The following is a 15,825-nucleotide window of genomic DNA, read 5'->3' on the forward strand; positions in this document are numbered from 1 at the left end:
CAGAAAAAATTAAATTGAATCTGGAATCAATTAGAGAGAGATCTGAAAGAATGTTTGTAACGACTCTTGATGGAAATTCAAAAATAAGCTCGGAATATTATGTGAACTTCTATCCACCCAAGAAACCTCGATACTCATTTATTCGGCAAATACTGTATTACTACTTATTCTTTTACTACGTATCTCTTTTACTACAAGATCTCTTTTACTACGGAATCTCTTTTACTACGAATTCCGCATTTAGATCTTTTACTACAGTTGGCTCTTTTACTACGTGTTCTCTTTTACTACGATTTGATCACATAGATCTTTTACTACGGAAAATACTTTTTTACTACCTTATCTTTTACTACGTGGATGTTTTACTACGTTTTACTCTTTTGCTACTGACGTATTTTTACTACGTGGAGGGATACTGTTGGGTTACTGTAGTGGTATTGTGTAAGTAACAGTTTTCAGATTATATACTATAGTTTTTTTTTAATTGCTAGAAATTTATTCACTATGAAATGAGCTTGCTCTCTTGTAAAACTTGTAAAAATTCCAGAAACATTCATGACATTTGAAAAATCCTCTATAAATGTTTCTCAAAAGATTTTCTGAAAAAGAAAAATGTAGGTCCGATACGTTTGAGAATGCAGTCTCGCTAAACACTCTTATCTCGGTCGTGTCAAAAAGATTTCAACTACAAAGTTGTTGAATATAGCATGGTCTACAATTTGTCAGTTGAACATTTTTTACCAAATTTTTTTCGCGGAGTTATCGGTACTCGGAGTCAATTCAGTTTCCAAAAATAAAATTTTAATTTAGACATAAGACTGCTTTGGTCGTCATATTTTTTTCTGCAGCATTGTGGACTGATTCCGTTGATTATGAGAAATACTGACACACTATTGCCGGCTAATGTTACCTGGAAAAAATTGAGAGAGTGGAATTCCGGAAAGCCATTCTTCTCAGCACAATGTATAGATCACTAATCAATATTCAGAAATAATTTTCAGATCAGAAGAAGGAAAATGAATTCATTCGTCAATCAAAGTATAAGAATACATCCCTTGGCAATTTATTTGTTGCCATGCTTGACTTTTACACCAGAATCTGCCCATTTGGAACTGGTAGAATTATTCTTGATAAAGGAACATTTCCACCACTACTTGAACATGAGTAAGATCTTCTTCGCTTTCCCCGCATATCTTCTATTAAAAATTGATTTTCAGAACTGATTGTCTTGTTTTTGATTCGATTCTTCTCCGTCGAACATCTGATAAGTTTGCCCTAATAGACTTTTATCTGAAAGTTTTCAAGTAAGTTCATTTAATCAAGTGCCATATAATTAAATAAATGTTTTAAAGATCACTGCTTGAACATTTAAATACACGAAAGGGAGCAGGATCAAGGGTGTCAATGTCCCGTAAAAATTACAAAAACGGGAAAACGGGAATTCCCGTTCCCGTGAAAATTTTAAAAACGGGAAAACGGGAATTCCCGTTCCCGTGAAAATTTTAAAAACGGGAAAACGGGAATTCCCGTTCCCGTGAGAATTTTAAAAACGGGAAAACGGGATTTCCCGTTCCCGTGAAAATTTTAAAAACGGGAAAACGGGAATTCCCGTTCCCGTGAAAATTTTAAAAACGGGACAACGGGAATTCCCGTTTTTTTGAAAACACTCAAAAAACGGGACAACCTGGGCGGTTTAAAAAAAAGAGTGCATAGTTGGCGTAAATTTTAGTGTATTCGAGGCAAATTATTTAAAAAAAACTGCATTATAAACATTTTTATAGATTTTTTCAATATTAAACAGATATTTAAAAAGCCAAAAAATGAGGGAAAATGTCCCGTTCCCGTGAAAGTTTTAAAAACGGGACAACGGGAATTCCCGTTCCCGTGAAAATTTCAAAAACGGGACAACGGGAATTCCCGTTCCCGTGAAAACACCCCAAAAACGGGACAACGGGAAAAACGGGAAACGGGAATTGACACCCTTGAGCAGGATGCATTGGAGATGAACTATTAGAAATCCGGAGAAAGATTGCTACTTGAATGAGATCAAGCCATTTTCTTAAACCTACTTATTATCTATAATTACACAGCGATATTATTTAATTTAACTTGTTTGACAAAAATTGATAACTGATTGAGATAGCCCCTTTGTAATTTTTAATTAATAAAAACATTTACGTTCTTTTCGATAGTTAAACCATCCTTTGGAAATATTAATAAATCATTACTGTAATAAAAATTAAGAGAAATGCCCCTCTTTTCCTGAATCAAGAAAAAACCACCAGAAATATTTTGAAACATTTTACGCATTCAAGTACGCACATTTCCATGTGCATAAAGAACTAGAGACGCAGAAGTTATATTTTTCTTTGACGTCTCTCGACGTTTTCTACGTGCAGAAAGCAGCGGCCTAAAAGATTCCCTGTCTGCTTTTTCAATTCTTTGGTGGGGGGAAAATTGGTAGAAATGCTTTTTTTTTTGGAATGTGTGCTTTGCGAATCTAGGTTCACCAGTTGACACTTGCAAAAAGTCACTATAAATTTCATATTCCGACCCAAAAAGGCAAATAAAACGTATGTTCTCAGTGGTTTTCTTCGGGATTCAACGTGTTGATTCAAAAACGGTTTTCTCAGAATCTCTCCGTTCTAAATATTATTGGGAAGTTGGAGATAGTCCTGAAAAATCTATGAAAATTTTAGAATTGGAGTATCTACATAGTAATGCAGAATATATTTTTATTGAAATAGTCCGATCGCTAAAATAACTTCAGTATTTCATGTTCACCTTTACATGTTTGGGATTTTAAAATTAAATTTATGAAGAATTCAGTGCTACAAAATTTGATTGAACAAATAATTAACTGAACCAGAATAATTTCACACACCTTCAGATTATTTCCATAGATATGTAACACTATAATAAAAGAATCCGTTCTAAAAAATTCCCATAGCCATTTATTAAAATATCGACCGGTTAGATGGTCCTAGAGCGTTTATATAGAAGACAAGGTCACTAAAGAGATTCAGAGAAACGATATTTGACCCGAGAAAAGAGGCAGGTTGCTCTATCTACCGGTCACTTGCCTCCACGTTGAACGCACACACCGTCGTTACCCTTATCTTGGCTAAAAAACTGCATATTGCAATGCCTGTTCGTCTACACCATTATTTTTCTCTTTCTCACTCTTAAAATCATTCAAAACCCTTCAAATTTCTTGCAAAATTTTAAGTCGAATTTAGACATAATTTTTTTACAGTAATGACCGATAAAATAGGAGAACGATTGGATGAGATCATCGGTTTCGAGCTCAGCAATGGTACTAAAAATCGTGAGAAAATCACCACCGAACTATGTTCACAATTTTTGGAGTCATTGAGTGAAGAAATTGAGAAAAATGGTGAAGATGTGGAAGAAGACGAAGGAGCCAATGAACAGCCATTTGAGGATAAATTGAATTTAATTGGGAAAATCCAACAATATTTGACCAATGCAAAGATGGAGAAAGAAGTAAGTCAAATGTTCTTATTTATTCAATAAGTTTAAAACATATACAGTAATTTTAAAGGATTTCTGCTTTCAACTAAGCTATAGAATCCATATAATTTGGAGTTAGTAACATAAAAACAGCTTAAATAATTAAATAACATCTTGTTTTTTTGTTTAAACAATACAACTAGCTCCAATGAAGCTGCATCGGATACTGAATTTTTCAATTTAACAAACAATTTTTTCTTTTATAAGCTTTATGACGAAGTGTTTACATAGAGTCGAGTACACTCATTTCCAATTGACACCCAGAAGAGATAATTTGTTCTAGGAGTTTTTTTCAGAGTGTCTTATGATAAAACTGATAAGAAAAAATAATTTTCATGATTAATCATATTCTATTTACAGTTCAACAGACGCAATTTGAAATGCAATGCTGTTCTTCATTTGGACAGTTGTGTTACAGTATCCGATTGGGAGAAGAGAGATGTACCAGTTATTGCGTCTTTTGGGTTTCCTAGAAAAGTTCCAAATAGACTCCTGGCTCGGATGAGAAGCAACAAAATTCTGGGAATAATCAATGAAGAACTTGAGAGGATGTTTCCAGATCATGAGGTTACAGAAGTAGATCACAATAAGGCCGCAAGTGTACCCTACCTTCTTTGTACTATTGATGACGTCACTGTCATCATCAAGATTTCAATTAAACCGTTCTGTAGTCCACAGTTTTTGGCAAAAGATGTAATCAATCAATATGCAAGCATAGATAATCGATTTAATACTCTCGCCAACTATCTTCACAAATTTTTAAAAGGAAAAGCAGTGAAAAAAAGCGATCAGAGAAAAATTAAATCCGTGGTTCCAAAGCTATGCTCATTGAAAATGATGTTCATTCATTGTTTCAAGCATTATGGGCTTCTTCCATCAAATTCAAATTCATTGGAAGGTAAATTAACTGTTTTTTGAACACCAACAAACTCATTTAATTTCAAATTTCAGAAAAGATGGCATCTCTGAGTGTAACTAAAAAATACTCGATCAATCTTGGGACTCTCCTCTTCCTTTTCCTTGACTACTATCTGGATGTTATTTCCCTTGAAAAAGAGTATTTGGAAATTGGAACTGGAGAATCTCTTATTAAACTTGACATTGGACTGACCAACAAGAACATTTTATCAATTAGTGACATCTTTGACGATCATGTTCCAGGAGAAAGAGTCAACGATACTGTTATGTTGAAGAAAATTTTCAAGTAAGTGCTGACTCCAATTTACTTTTTGAAAATCCATGTTAACATCATTCAAAAAATTAAAATGCCGTAGGATACCTGGATAACAAAAATCCAGACATTCCGTTGCTTTTTCACATGGAATGCGACAATCATTTCTCGTTTTCACAAAATTGAATACTTTTTTCAGAGCAATGTATTTGGCTGTCCTGAAGTATCTCAACAATCGAACCGGAATTCTTCTGAACGACTTGAAAACAATCCCATTCCGTCCAAAGCATATTCAATTGTAAAAAACCAACACCAATTCGATTTCAATCTCACCATCCTACTGCAATATAATAATTTAAAAATAACTTATTGTTTAAATGATACCTCGAATGCTTTTCTTCTACTTCAACACCTCCCTATTGTTCCACATGCCTTTTAACTTCTCTTACATATTGAATTAATGCAATAAATGAATAAAACGATTGGTTCGAGTTTACATATCAAGTGTCTAAAGTTGAACCTTTGGACGTTTAAAAGTCATAATAGTTCAGATAATGAAAATGTAATTAAAATTTTTAATTTGAATAATGTGTATCAAAGGCTTGGTAGAAATTGAACTTTAAGCTTCCCTACTATTTTCTACTATTATTTTTTTTCAAAGCAAATATGGGATACAAACGCTGAAGCTTTTTTCAAAATTGTAGGCGTGACTTTTTTCTAAAGCTTGAAAGTTTTTGAAAGGTTTACTATAAAGTAACTATCAAGATTATAAGTTTGTAAGTTCTCTATGTTCTATTAGAAGTTAGGTATAGGATTAGATACTACAACGTCATAAGATTATCTCACGATACTACACTGGGGTATGTTTTGCTGGATAAACTTGTTTCGTGGAAATAAAATGCTTATGAAGCGTTTGATATCAATTGAGTTCATTTGATGTACATTTATGTACATAATTACTAAAACTTACAATATATAATGATTTGTTTGTTTTGACTTTGGTTAGCTGATTTTTCAAGTTCTACAAGTTTTAGGGAGTGTTCCAGATAAGGTGGAAAGTCGATTCACTTCTTGTGTGTAGAGTGCTGATTTTTTGTTGTTTTGAGCCCTGCTAGCTCCAGGAAAATTCATATTAGAACTCAATCAAAAATCAAAAACAAGGAACTTTTTTCATCTGCGAATTGGCAAGTAATTGACCGTCCGCGGGTGTTCTATTGCTTTTTTATGTGATTTTCTAAGAAATTTTCAGTAATTCTTCACTTTTCCTGCCCTACCAGTTTACTTGTGTTTTTTGAAGTGATATGATTTTGAGGTATTTCCGTTTATACATTATCGATAATTGATTTGTTAATCCCGCTCTCCGCCTCCATAAAAATGATCACTATTTAAGTTGATCATTTTTCCGGGAACTTTAATTTACAGGACCCCCTTCCACTCTTCTCATCTTCCATATTGTTTTCGATGACATCAGTCCGGAGGCTCACGTGTCACAAAAGCATTCTAATTGAGGTCCGTTCTCAAGTATGCTTTTATTTTATTTCTCATGACATTTAAGATAAGATGGGGTGGAAGAATTTTAAACGGAAAAAACGCCTATAAACTTCGAAAATCTATTTATTAAAACCTGACTATTTTCCGTGATTTCAAGAATGGGAATCCCAGAAGTTTGGAATCTTTGAAGTTTACTTTTGTGTATAGCTTGATCCCACTTTCCATACTATTAAAACCTTTCCGTTACTAAACAAACAAATGTTTTAATGAATCCACGCTTTTCATCTTTTGAGCTTTTTCTTGGACTTTTTGACCTCCCAGATCTACGTTTAGAATCTATGAAAACATTGGCCAAATCCTAAATAAATCAACCTTTCCGGCTCCACTCTCGTTTTTCTAACTTTGGTCACACTTCTGTTTTCGTGGGAATGATCATGCTTCCTGCAAATCCATGTACATATAACCCTCAATAATCAGAAACCTCGAATATTTTTGATCAAGATGAGAGAAAACGTCTCCAATTTCAGTTTTTGTCAAGATTTGGAATACAATGAGCATTTTGTTTATTGGTAGTGTCTTCTCATTTTAGTGTTTGAAGAGCATCATGTGAAATTTCAATAGGTTCGATTTGTTCAAGATGAAATCTGAAGTGATCTACAATCATTCTGTTTTTCATTTGTCCCTCGTGTTCTCAGAGGAGAGAAAGTAGCTCGATTTGTAGTTTGATTGACAAATTGAGAAATTGAGATTTTGATATGTTTATCATAAATAATTTCTGATAGAAAAAGGTTGATCAATCTTTCACTTTACTTTTCCAGATTAGTTTAACAAGCAAAAAAACTGTGTTCGAACAGTTCAAAATAATTACTTTCTGATTTTCTCTACCATTGGTTTTTATTTAACATGCCCATTGAAGTGCCATATTTCTTTGTAATATGATTTTCCAAAAAATCAGTTTTTTTGATATAATTTTTATTGCATCATTTTCTCATTTTTGAACGTTCAAAAATTTCTGAAATTTTAACTGAAAATTAGAAACTAAATTATTCAAAAAGTGCAGGTGAAAAGGTACATGACAAACTGACACTACGCTTGAAGTTGTATTACTATTGTTATAACAATTCAAGATACTAAATTCAGCTCTGACCAAATAAATTGAAATCATTTTACATATTTATTTCCAATTTTTTTTGTAATTCTCAATAATTATATTTATCGTTAAACCAACTTGCAAAGATTCCAGACCACAACAAACAACCAATTTTTTGGCCATTCAGATCATGAAAGTAATTGACGGAGAGGTAAGCATGTTTTTTTTTGTTCCAGAGCAAAAACAAAAATAGTATACTAAATAGGCAGGTGTTGGTGATTTACTGATTTTAGCAGGTATACCTGATTTAGCAGAATTGCAGCATCATATCACCCCGTTTTAGCAAGACGATCTGTTTTTGAATTTATGTTGTCTCATTTTTCACGCATGAAAGTTTATTTTTTAATGAATTAAACTTTTAAAATGCTGCAAATATTTCAAATTAATAAAATAGGCAAAAACATACGGAAACAGTTTCTCATTATTTTCAAATTATCAGGTAATGTAGTTGTTTCAAAAGTACTTTAAAAATACAAAATTATTGCATTTTGGCTTTTACGAGTAACTTTTAACTACATAACTTTTAACGGATCAGAACTTGGCCATATCTTTCCCACAATTTTATTCACCAACCTATGATCGCTTATTTTCAACCTTTAAAATTAGTGGGAAAAGCTCGGTCAAATTTTAGTAGACTCTATGACAACTTTTGGGCGGATTTCTGGTTTTGTAACGTTTGCAAAGTTTTCCTCAATGAAATACACCAGTGTTTGATCAGTAAACCGATACAGGAGTTCTTTCAAAGAAGCAAACTTAGAATGTTCAGTTCTACCAAATAAAATAAGTACAAGGTTATTTATGTAGGTAGTGTGCTTCGATGAGCCCCTTGGCATTTTTTTTCGTCGTTTTTTTTACTTACGGATGAATAAACTTTTTGATGAAATCACGGTTGTGATCTTTTGAAGCTTTCAAAATTAAACGTATTTCAATCGAATTACAAAATCTCCAGGTTTTGTAAACATCCAAACCTGATCTTATCCTTTAACGAGTTAAATAGGCAGAAGCATTAATCATTTTTCAATTGATATTTTTCAACTAAATTTATCCCCAATTTGATTGATTATGACTCGCCCTCTCCCACTCTGATTGGGTTACGACGTCTGTCAAAAATTGGTGGTAGCAGATCACAGGAATAAAAAGGAAGTTCTAAAACTGTAAAACCTTTGTTTGGAAAATTTTTATTTCCTGTTAACCTTGACCATTTTTAAACATTATTATAACATTAGGTAAACTTAAACCAAACCTTAATATCAATTTATCCTTAAATCATGTTTGGTGTTCTATATTCTATGTTTGACAAAAATTTCAGAAATATGAATACTGCCCGAGACAGAGAAAATCTGAAGTGATTTTTGACATGCGAAACTCTTTTTTGCAATTTTTTGTGAACTCGTGTGAAAGTAAATATTTGATCATTCAGTTGAAAAGTGTTCACAATGATATGATATCTCATTACGAATGTCTGAGAAGTAACGTGTCATTCTAAAAACTACTTACAGAACATAACCGTCATGCATTACTTGATATACTACAGTTCCACTCAATCAAAACTTGATGATACTTGGATTTACTACCAAGTTTTGACTTATTTTGAATTTGCGTGCATATGTTTAAGGTATCCAGAATACTTTCTTTAAAGTTACATAATTTATATTTCAGCTACCCTATGGTAATCTTCCTTGGCTATCAACTTTTTCAACATCGAGTTTTTCATAATAATCTGCAAAATTTAGTAAAGGCAGCAGTTGTAGAGTACTTGGTACAATTGACAGCTAGAAGTATTCAAATTTTTTTGATTTTCAATTCAGCAGAGGATGGTTTAGGTAAACCCTGACTTATTAATTTCACGATTGTTTGAATTTTTCAGTGTTCTACTACGCATCATTAGCAAGATGTACTTGTTATTTCTTTGGTTTGTTTTTTTTCAATTAAAAAAATTTTCCACTAAAAATGTTTTCAACCCAAATATTCATTTTATGTAAATTTAAAAAAAAATTAACCCATTTAGTGAAAGATTAATCTTTCAGTATCATTCTCGTTGCCTTGTTTTGTTTTTGAACGATGCTGTGCTTCATACTTCCTCTCAGATTATGAGAAACGGAGTCGATATTACATTGGCATATTTCTGCTTTCAGCATCTGCTGGAAGTGGTTTCATCCTTTCTTATCTATACCATAAGTGTGAGCATTTTACATTAAGTATTACACTAACTGATTTCAATTTTTCAGCTGAAAGTACGTTGATATATCATACAATTGCACTCGTATTTAATATGACATTCTCAATAATACTAGTTATTGTGGAAAAATACAACTATAAACGACTTCGGGAGAGTTCGAATCTAAGGAAAAGCAAACGAGAATACTCATTGGCAGAAAGATTTCAAATTTCTGAAAATATTAGAGTTTGTGAGGTTAGAAAAAAAAGAATTTGAAGACATTAACATAAATTTACAGCTTATGAAAACTATTATTAATGTTGTTTCAATATTCAATCTTTTATCAACAGTTTCTGCATCATTGGACAATTTCAACTTCTCACAAACTTTCTTGAATGTGGCTGCTACGTTATTCAACTTCTGTGTTCTAATGTGAGATCTTTAAAATGAAGCAGCGGTTAAAATTGTATTGGAGACGGTATTGAGCATTTTTTTACCAACGGAAAAAAATATAGTGAATTCTCTTAACTAACCGAAAATTGATATAAACTTTTAAGTACCAGAAAAAGTCAGAAATGACCGTATATTCAAAACGCGTGAACTGTAACTAGAAAACTTTGGAAAAATGTGATTGATCACACATAGTTCTGTTAAAAATAATCTAACTAGGGAATACGTTACCTATTGGGTGGCGTTTTGAAACGAATGTGGCGTTATTGGATAGCTGATTTTATGTACTTCTCAAACATAAGAGACTGTTTTTGCCGCCGACATCTAGAACTTGAGAAATATTGAGATGGTTGGAAAAATGTGATTGATCACACATAGTTCTGTTAAAAATAATCTGAGTTCAAATAAAAATTGCATTTAGAATTTTAGGGATTTTTTGCGTAGTTATATTCAATTTTTTGCACAATTTTTGTCACCGAAGTTAACCATTGGCAATAACCATATTGTAAAATTTTCAGATACGGAACATTGGTGTTTTCTTTATTTTATTACCTAATACCACAGTTTCGATCGGCTCTCAAAGATGTTTTCATGAAAGTAAGTGATAACTTTCACATGTTATATACGTAACCTTTTTTCAGATGAAAATTCTCAATGCAGTAGCATCGTTTCCAGATCTACGAAAAGAAAAACCAATGAAAGTAGCAGTTGAAGAAACTAACACTTACTTCACACAACTTCAGCAACAATGGACTTAATGTTTAGAAACATTTGAGGATATTCTTTGAGGAATTTATTGCATTTAAGAAGAATTGATATGTAAAAAATTAAATATCTTTGCATTTTTAAATTTACGGTGGCAAATAAAATAAACAGCTTTTTACTATTTCTGAAATTTGAAGTCTGTAATCGGATCAGTTGAATGAGAAAAAACTTAAAAGTTTGATTGTATATAATGTTTTTTAATGCAACTTCTCCTATTTAATGTTTCTTAGTATTTATTTTTTATAAGAACAATGTTTCTACGTCGTTTGTCTTCTAAAATTCGTGATAAACTCAAAATTTTTGCTGCTTCTCGCACATTCTTTGTTAAAAACCTTCGCACAGCAAAATGCTTTTCACGGTGCATTTTTAAAAATTAGTTTTGATCGGTTCCTTAACATCATACAAAATGAGAGACTCTAGTTTTACATGAGTCGTTTCTGAAAACTTGGATCTCAGAAAACAACAAGCTTATGTTGTTTTCGTTCCTAATTTGTTTTGAGGCTTACATCAGATTTAGTTGTATTCGCGTTAGGAAAAATAATACTTGTCGTCGACTGACTGGGCACATTGTTCATGGATTTGTGAAACCCTCATTAGTAATAAATTTAAAGTGTGAGCTAAAACCAAAATTGCCAACTTGAAAGATATCAAATAAATTTTATTTAGTTCAGGAACACTTTCAAAAGTGCAAGATGAATTGGCGACAAGTTTTGAATGGCATCATCAGATTATAGAGTAAATGGAAAATGGTTTCTAGTTTATCCCAAATGAGCTTCGCCAACTTTCAAGCAAATTCTTATTGAGTCTTATTCTATTTGTCAATTCTCCCCCTGTAGAATATCTTCAGACAGGACACAAACATAACCTTCTTAGTCGTTCGGTCGGTCGGTCGGTGTTCCTAATAATGTCTTGTAGTAAGTATACTCGTATGTTTTCCAGACGAAGCGATTCTAAAAACTAAAAACACGGGCCGGAGAGCGGCGCGACGCGGTCATTTTGCCGAAAACAAAAATATTTATATTATTTGAGTTGTCGAAGAGAATGTTTGAGCGCACAAAAATATTTTTCACCACCGTCAATCGACTGAAAGAGGAAAGAGTATTTTTGTCTTTAACTGCCTATCGTTCCAATTTGATATACTTGTCTGTAATTGCAATATCATATTTTCTACTTCTTCTTTCAAGTTGAACGCGCAACAGAATCTGTGAAGCTGTACATTCTCACTGTTGTGTTTCTATCGAAAAAGGCAGAAGTTTTAAGAAGAAGCGTTGTTTGAGCTATGCGTCTGCACAAAAAATATAATGTTTTGATGATGTCGACGCTAACAAAAACAAAAATCAGTCATTTTGTTGACCACTCTGGGCTGGCTACCAGCCACACAGAGACACGATAAATTCGTGGCGAGTCGTGGAACGAAGCTGTTTTCGGGACATCGAACACAAACTTGTTTCGTCTTCTTCTCTTCATGCCCCCTCTTGTCTTCCTTTTCTTCATGTTCATCGCACGCGGCGCTCAAATGTTTTGCTATCGTCCTCCACCATCACCGTAGTCAACCAATTTCGTGTAAACATAAGATGTGCCTGGTTTACTTAGGTTTTCTGAGAGAGTCCCACCCTCTTACTTCCTTCTCCCCTATTTTCACTAAATTCCGGCGTCCAGTTTGTTTGTCTCAAATTTTGCCGGGCATGGTTAGCCGAAATCTAAAATTTTCTTCTCTCAAATATTTTGTATCCCATAATAATGTAAGGGCCATGAGCTACCTGAAGAGTGTACTCAAATTTTGTGTCTGGCACATCATGTGTTGACCTTTTGAAAAATCAAAATATTTTGATTTCTCTCGTGACTGTTATTTAGAATGTTTTGATTTTCCCTTGTTTTCTATATAGGTAGTCAAATGAACTTCCGGGTTTTTACTTCCGACACCAAAAATCTTGTATATGATAGTTGCTTCTTAGCTTCTCTAATATCTACAGTGCTGGCCAAAAAGATATCCACTTTCAGTTTTTTGACGATTTCGATATTTTTTCCAATGGGCATAACTTCAAAACTAGGAAAGGTACCAAAAAATTTTCAACTGGTAAAATGTAGCTCGTGATCAGGCCTATGTATTTTTACATGTTGCAATTATTCATCCATCACATGGCAAGTAATAAAGCGGCGGGCATCTCGTGAGTCCGTTTTTGACGATGATTACTAAAACGACTGTAACTCAAGAAACATATTTTTAATGAAAGGTTTGAGAAAGTAACAAAATGTTTATTTAATTTTTCATTGTTTGAACATATCAACTTTGTCCTAAAACCTCCATTTAAAAAAATGTATGCGCTGAAACTAGTGTCTCATTAGACACTGTTTAGAGGCTTTGTTCAAAAATCAGGTTTCTTGGATTGAAAATCTTTTTCCGACAATTTTTGTGAAGAACTGATGTTGTTATTATATTTGAACTACATATTAACCAATAAACAGAATTCAGAAAAAAAATCTACTATTTTTGAGACATGAGCTCAAGATTACTCTACACTTCTCTTCTTTAAACTCTCTTGTCTTTTTCAATGGAGGTTTCAGGACGAAGTTAGTATGTTCAAACAATAAAAAATTATATAAACATCGTGTTACTTTCTAAAAACCTTCCATTAAAAATATGTTTCTCGAGTTACAGTCGTTTTAGTAATCATCATCAAAAGCGGACTCACGAGATGTCGGCCGCTTTATCACTTGCCATGTTTTGGGTGAATAATTTAATCATGTAAAAATACATAGGCCTGATCACGAGCTACATTTTACCAGTTGAAACTTTTTTGATAGCTTTCCTAGTTTTGGAGTTATGCTCAATGGAAAAAATATCGAAATCATCAAAAAACAGAAAGTGGATATCTTTTTGGCCAGCACTGTATTTCGACCTTCGTATTTTTCTATGATTCCTGGCATTTACTAATTTTTGAATTGTTTCATTAAATTCAATCTAGAAAATATTTGGAAGAGGACTAATGCATTTAGTTTATTTGCCACGATAGTTTTCTTTATTGAAAAAGTGAAATAATAATGATAAGACCGAGGAAGGACGAGAGATCGATTTTTGGTTTGTCCATTTAAGGCTGAAACTGAGACGGATGAGAGAACTAAAAGGTCAAGAAACTCAGACATTGAAGGACAGAGCCGAAAGATCAAAAACGTCTAGTGCTTGCCGATGTCTTTTTATTCGCACATCGTCCTCCGCCTCTTCTCCTCTGCGTACATTTCGATCTTCAGTCGTAGCCCCCAGTACGTCAATGTGTCTGCGTTTCATTACATTTCGCAATCTTTTGCAATAAGTGGGCCCCCGACTGGGTACCCTGACCGCCCGCTAGGTTCACATTTCGATCTCTTGTCCTAGGAAAATGAAGAGCACTAGGCGGTCGATTCTATCAATTCGAAAGATTCCTATAACGGGTTCAATAACTACCAGCTGCTAGTTAACTTGTACCCTTTTTTTGAATTAATCACGCGTTTTCCAACTTTTTATCCGGTGTATCAATTTCTCTTGATTCATATCTCCGATTGATCCAACTGGACTCTCTATTCACTCTTCCATGCCCTTTTCTCTTGCACCATAGCTCAATTCTATAGCCTAAGCTCTACTGGTGTAGATGTCTTTTCTAGTTTCTGCTCATTGGTTGCTTCCAATGAAGATATAGATTTTTCGAAATTTTTTGAAACGATTTAGTTATATTATGCAATAATACGTCACTTTATGTGAGCAATAACCTCCTGGAATCTAACGTTTCTGTTTTATCTAGACACCGAACCGTTTCTGATTTTTCTGACTTTGTAAGTCAGAAGAGTTAGGGAGATCATTAAACTTTTCTCACTACACTCCCGTTTCTGAAAGATCTTTTTTTTTATATCTAACTTGTTACTCACAGCTTCTTCATTCCTTTAAGAAAATAATTTCTTGGAATCTAACATGCTTGTCTTAGTTTTTTTGTTTTGCCTTGGCTTTAACTAGAATAAAGGAATATTTTTGTTAGTGTTAGATGTTTTCATCACTTTTTTGTACGTCGTCATACCGGATGACTTTGTTCCACAAAAATAATGTTTTTGGGTTTCTTCTCGTGCGCCACCGTCCGCTTTTCAGTGGAACACGACATTGTCGGGTGAAAAACAGCGAAAAATACGGCAGTCGGGCAATGAAAACAAAAATATTTGTTCGAATGGAATAGAAGAAGAAAGGAGGAGGGAAAAGCAAAAAACACAGTCGAATCTCGTTCACAACTACAAATATACGTCTTCCAATTAAATTCATTAATATAATATTAAACCATTCTGTATTTTTACCAAAGTTGAGATTAAAATATATTGATCTCAACTTATATATTAGCTTCATCTGTTTTGTACAAAAATTGATCTACTATTTAAACTTCTGTCGATTGATCTCATTCTAAGATCAGAAAAGTGGTCATGAACTATTGGCCTCGCTCTGGAATTTTATTACCATTCGAACATACGGTCATGCGAATGTTGATGCTGACGGAATCGCGTGTTTTCATATAATTCAACAGTCTTCCCGTTGTCGTTCAAAACTTCCGTCCGCGCCTGCCTCGATGCCTAATCCCGGTTGTCACAAATAGCTGTTTTCGTTGCTTTTTGACCCTGTCACCCATCTTCATTCATCTGTTTTCACCATTTCTAACCAATCAATTACACATTTGCAATATATCGTATCTCGATTGGAGCGCAAACAGAAAGAACCTGAGCCTTGTGGTTGAGAAAAGAGAGGTGCATTGTGCGTCCGCCGTCGTTATGTCTGCGACTCAGTTCTCTTGGTGCCTGATGTTTCTGCGAATGAGCCATCGTGTGCTTTTGTGCATAAGTCAATGTCACATAGTTCATTTTTCAGGGGTTTTCTTTTTGAAACATCTATTAGACACAAATTTCGAAACTTCATAAACAATAAATATTTGTGTCACTTCTGTACAACAAGCACACTCCCGAGAAAAAATTGTGATTTGTTCTATTGCAAAAATGTGTTGTACTTTCAAATGAGAATATTGAACTATGAAGTTTCTTTTTGTGTATACCATAACTATTTATTTTGTCACTCAACATGCTAATTTATTTCTTTTCTGT

At 33.5% G+C, this 15,825-nt stretch overlaps 3 protein-coding genes and 1 long non-coding RNA gene across 4 annotated transcripts; 3 read left to right on the plus strand and 1 right to left on the minus strand.

The window, feature by feature from the left end:
* Positions 1 to 1,007: 1,007 nt before the first annotated feature.
* Positions 1,008 to 2,981, minus strand: C07D10.7. Its single transcript, NR_165318.1, has 2 exons — positions 2,885 to 2,981; positions 1,008 to 1,290 (listed from the first exon to the last, which is right to left on the minus strand). It is a non-coding gene; the product is annotated as a long non-coding RNA C07D10.7 (long non-coding RNA).
* On the plus strand, positions 1,017 to 1,279 carry C07D10.6 (Ovule protein; the record flags this gene model as incomplete). Its single annotated transcript, NM_001377818.1, has 2 exons — positions 1,017 to 1,164; positions 1,218 to 1,279. 2 exons carry the CDS (start codon positions 1,017 to 1,019, stop codon positions 1,277 to 1,279), a joined length of 210 nt encoding a protein of 69 aa, NP_001364692.1.
* A 275-nt stretch (positions 2,982 to 3,256) lies between the features above and the next one.
* Positions 3,257 to 5,195, plus strand: C07D10.5 (PAP-associated domain-containing protein). Its single transcript, NM_063146.5, has 4 exons — positions 3,257 to 3,507; positions 3,895 to 4,432; positions 4,486 to 4,738; positions 4,905 to 5,195. The coding sequence occupies exons 1-4, from the start codon at positions 3,259 to 3,261 to the stop codon at positions 5,005 to 5,007; spliced, it is 1,143 nt and encodes a 380-aa protein (NP_495547.2). The 5' UTR covers positions 3,257 to 3,258; the 3' UTR covers positions 5,008 to 5,195.
* Positions 5,196 to 7,437: 2,242 nt separating this feature from the next.
* On the plus strand, positions 7,438 to 10,835 carry sre-3 (Serpentine Receptor, class E (Epsilon)). The gene is made up of 9 exons (NM_063147.5): positions 7,438 to 7,497; positions 8,846 to 8,961; positions 9,006 to 9,169; positions 9,214 to 9,258; positions 9,374 to 9,526; positions 9,575 to 9,759; positions 9,803 to 9,936; positions 10,473 to 10,551; positions 10,596 to 10,835. The coding sequence occupies exons 2-9, from the start codon at positions 8,858 to 8,860 to the stop codon at positions 10,710 to 10,712; spliced, it is 981 nt and encodes a 326-aa protein (NP_495548.3). The 5' UTR covers positions 7,438 to 7,497; positions 8,846 to 8,857; the 3' UTR covers positions 10,713 to 10,835.
* The last annotated feature ends 4,990 nt before the right edge of the window (positions 10,836 to 15,825 follow it).

This window comes from Caenorhabditis elegans, chromosome II (assembly GCF_000002985.6).
Source record: "Caenorhabditis elegans chromosome II".
Lineage (NCBI taxonomy): Eukaryota > Metazoa > Nematoda > Chromadorea > Rhabditida > Rhabditidae > Caenorhabditis > Caenorhabditis elegans.

Bases quoted from the DNA above. Each gene is read 5' to 3' on its own strand.
- C07D10.5 (NM_063146.5), top strand. From the start codon at position 3,259: ATGACCGATAAAATAGGAGAACGATTGGATGAGATCATCGGTTTCGAG. The intron at 4,433-4,485 runs GTAAATTAACTG...TTCAAATTTCAG, and splicing joins AAATTCAAATTCATTGGAAG to AAAAGATGGCATCTCTGAGT. The intron at 4,739-4,904 runs GTAAGTGCTGAC...TACTTTTTTCAG, and splicing joins ATGTTGAAGAAAATTTTCAA to AGCAATGTATTTGGCTGTCC.
- sre-3 (NM_063147.5), top strand. From the start codon at position 8,858: ATGCATTACTTGATATACTACAGTTCCACTCAATCAAAACTTGATGAT. The intron at 8,962-9,005 runs GTATCCAGAATA...TTTATATTTCAG, and splicing joins TTTGCGTGCATATGTTTAAG to CTACCCTATGGTAATCTTCC. The intron at 10,552-10,595 runs GTAAGTGATAAC...ACCTTTTTTCAG, and splicing joins TCAAAGATGTTTTCATGAAA to ATGAAAATTCTCAATGCAGT.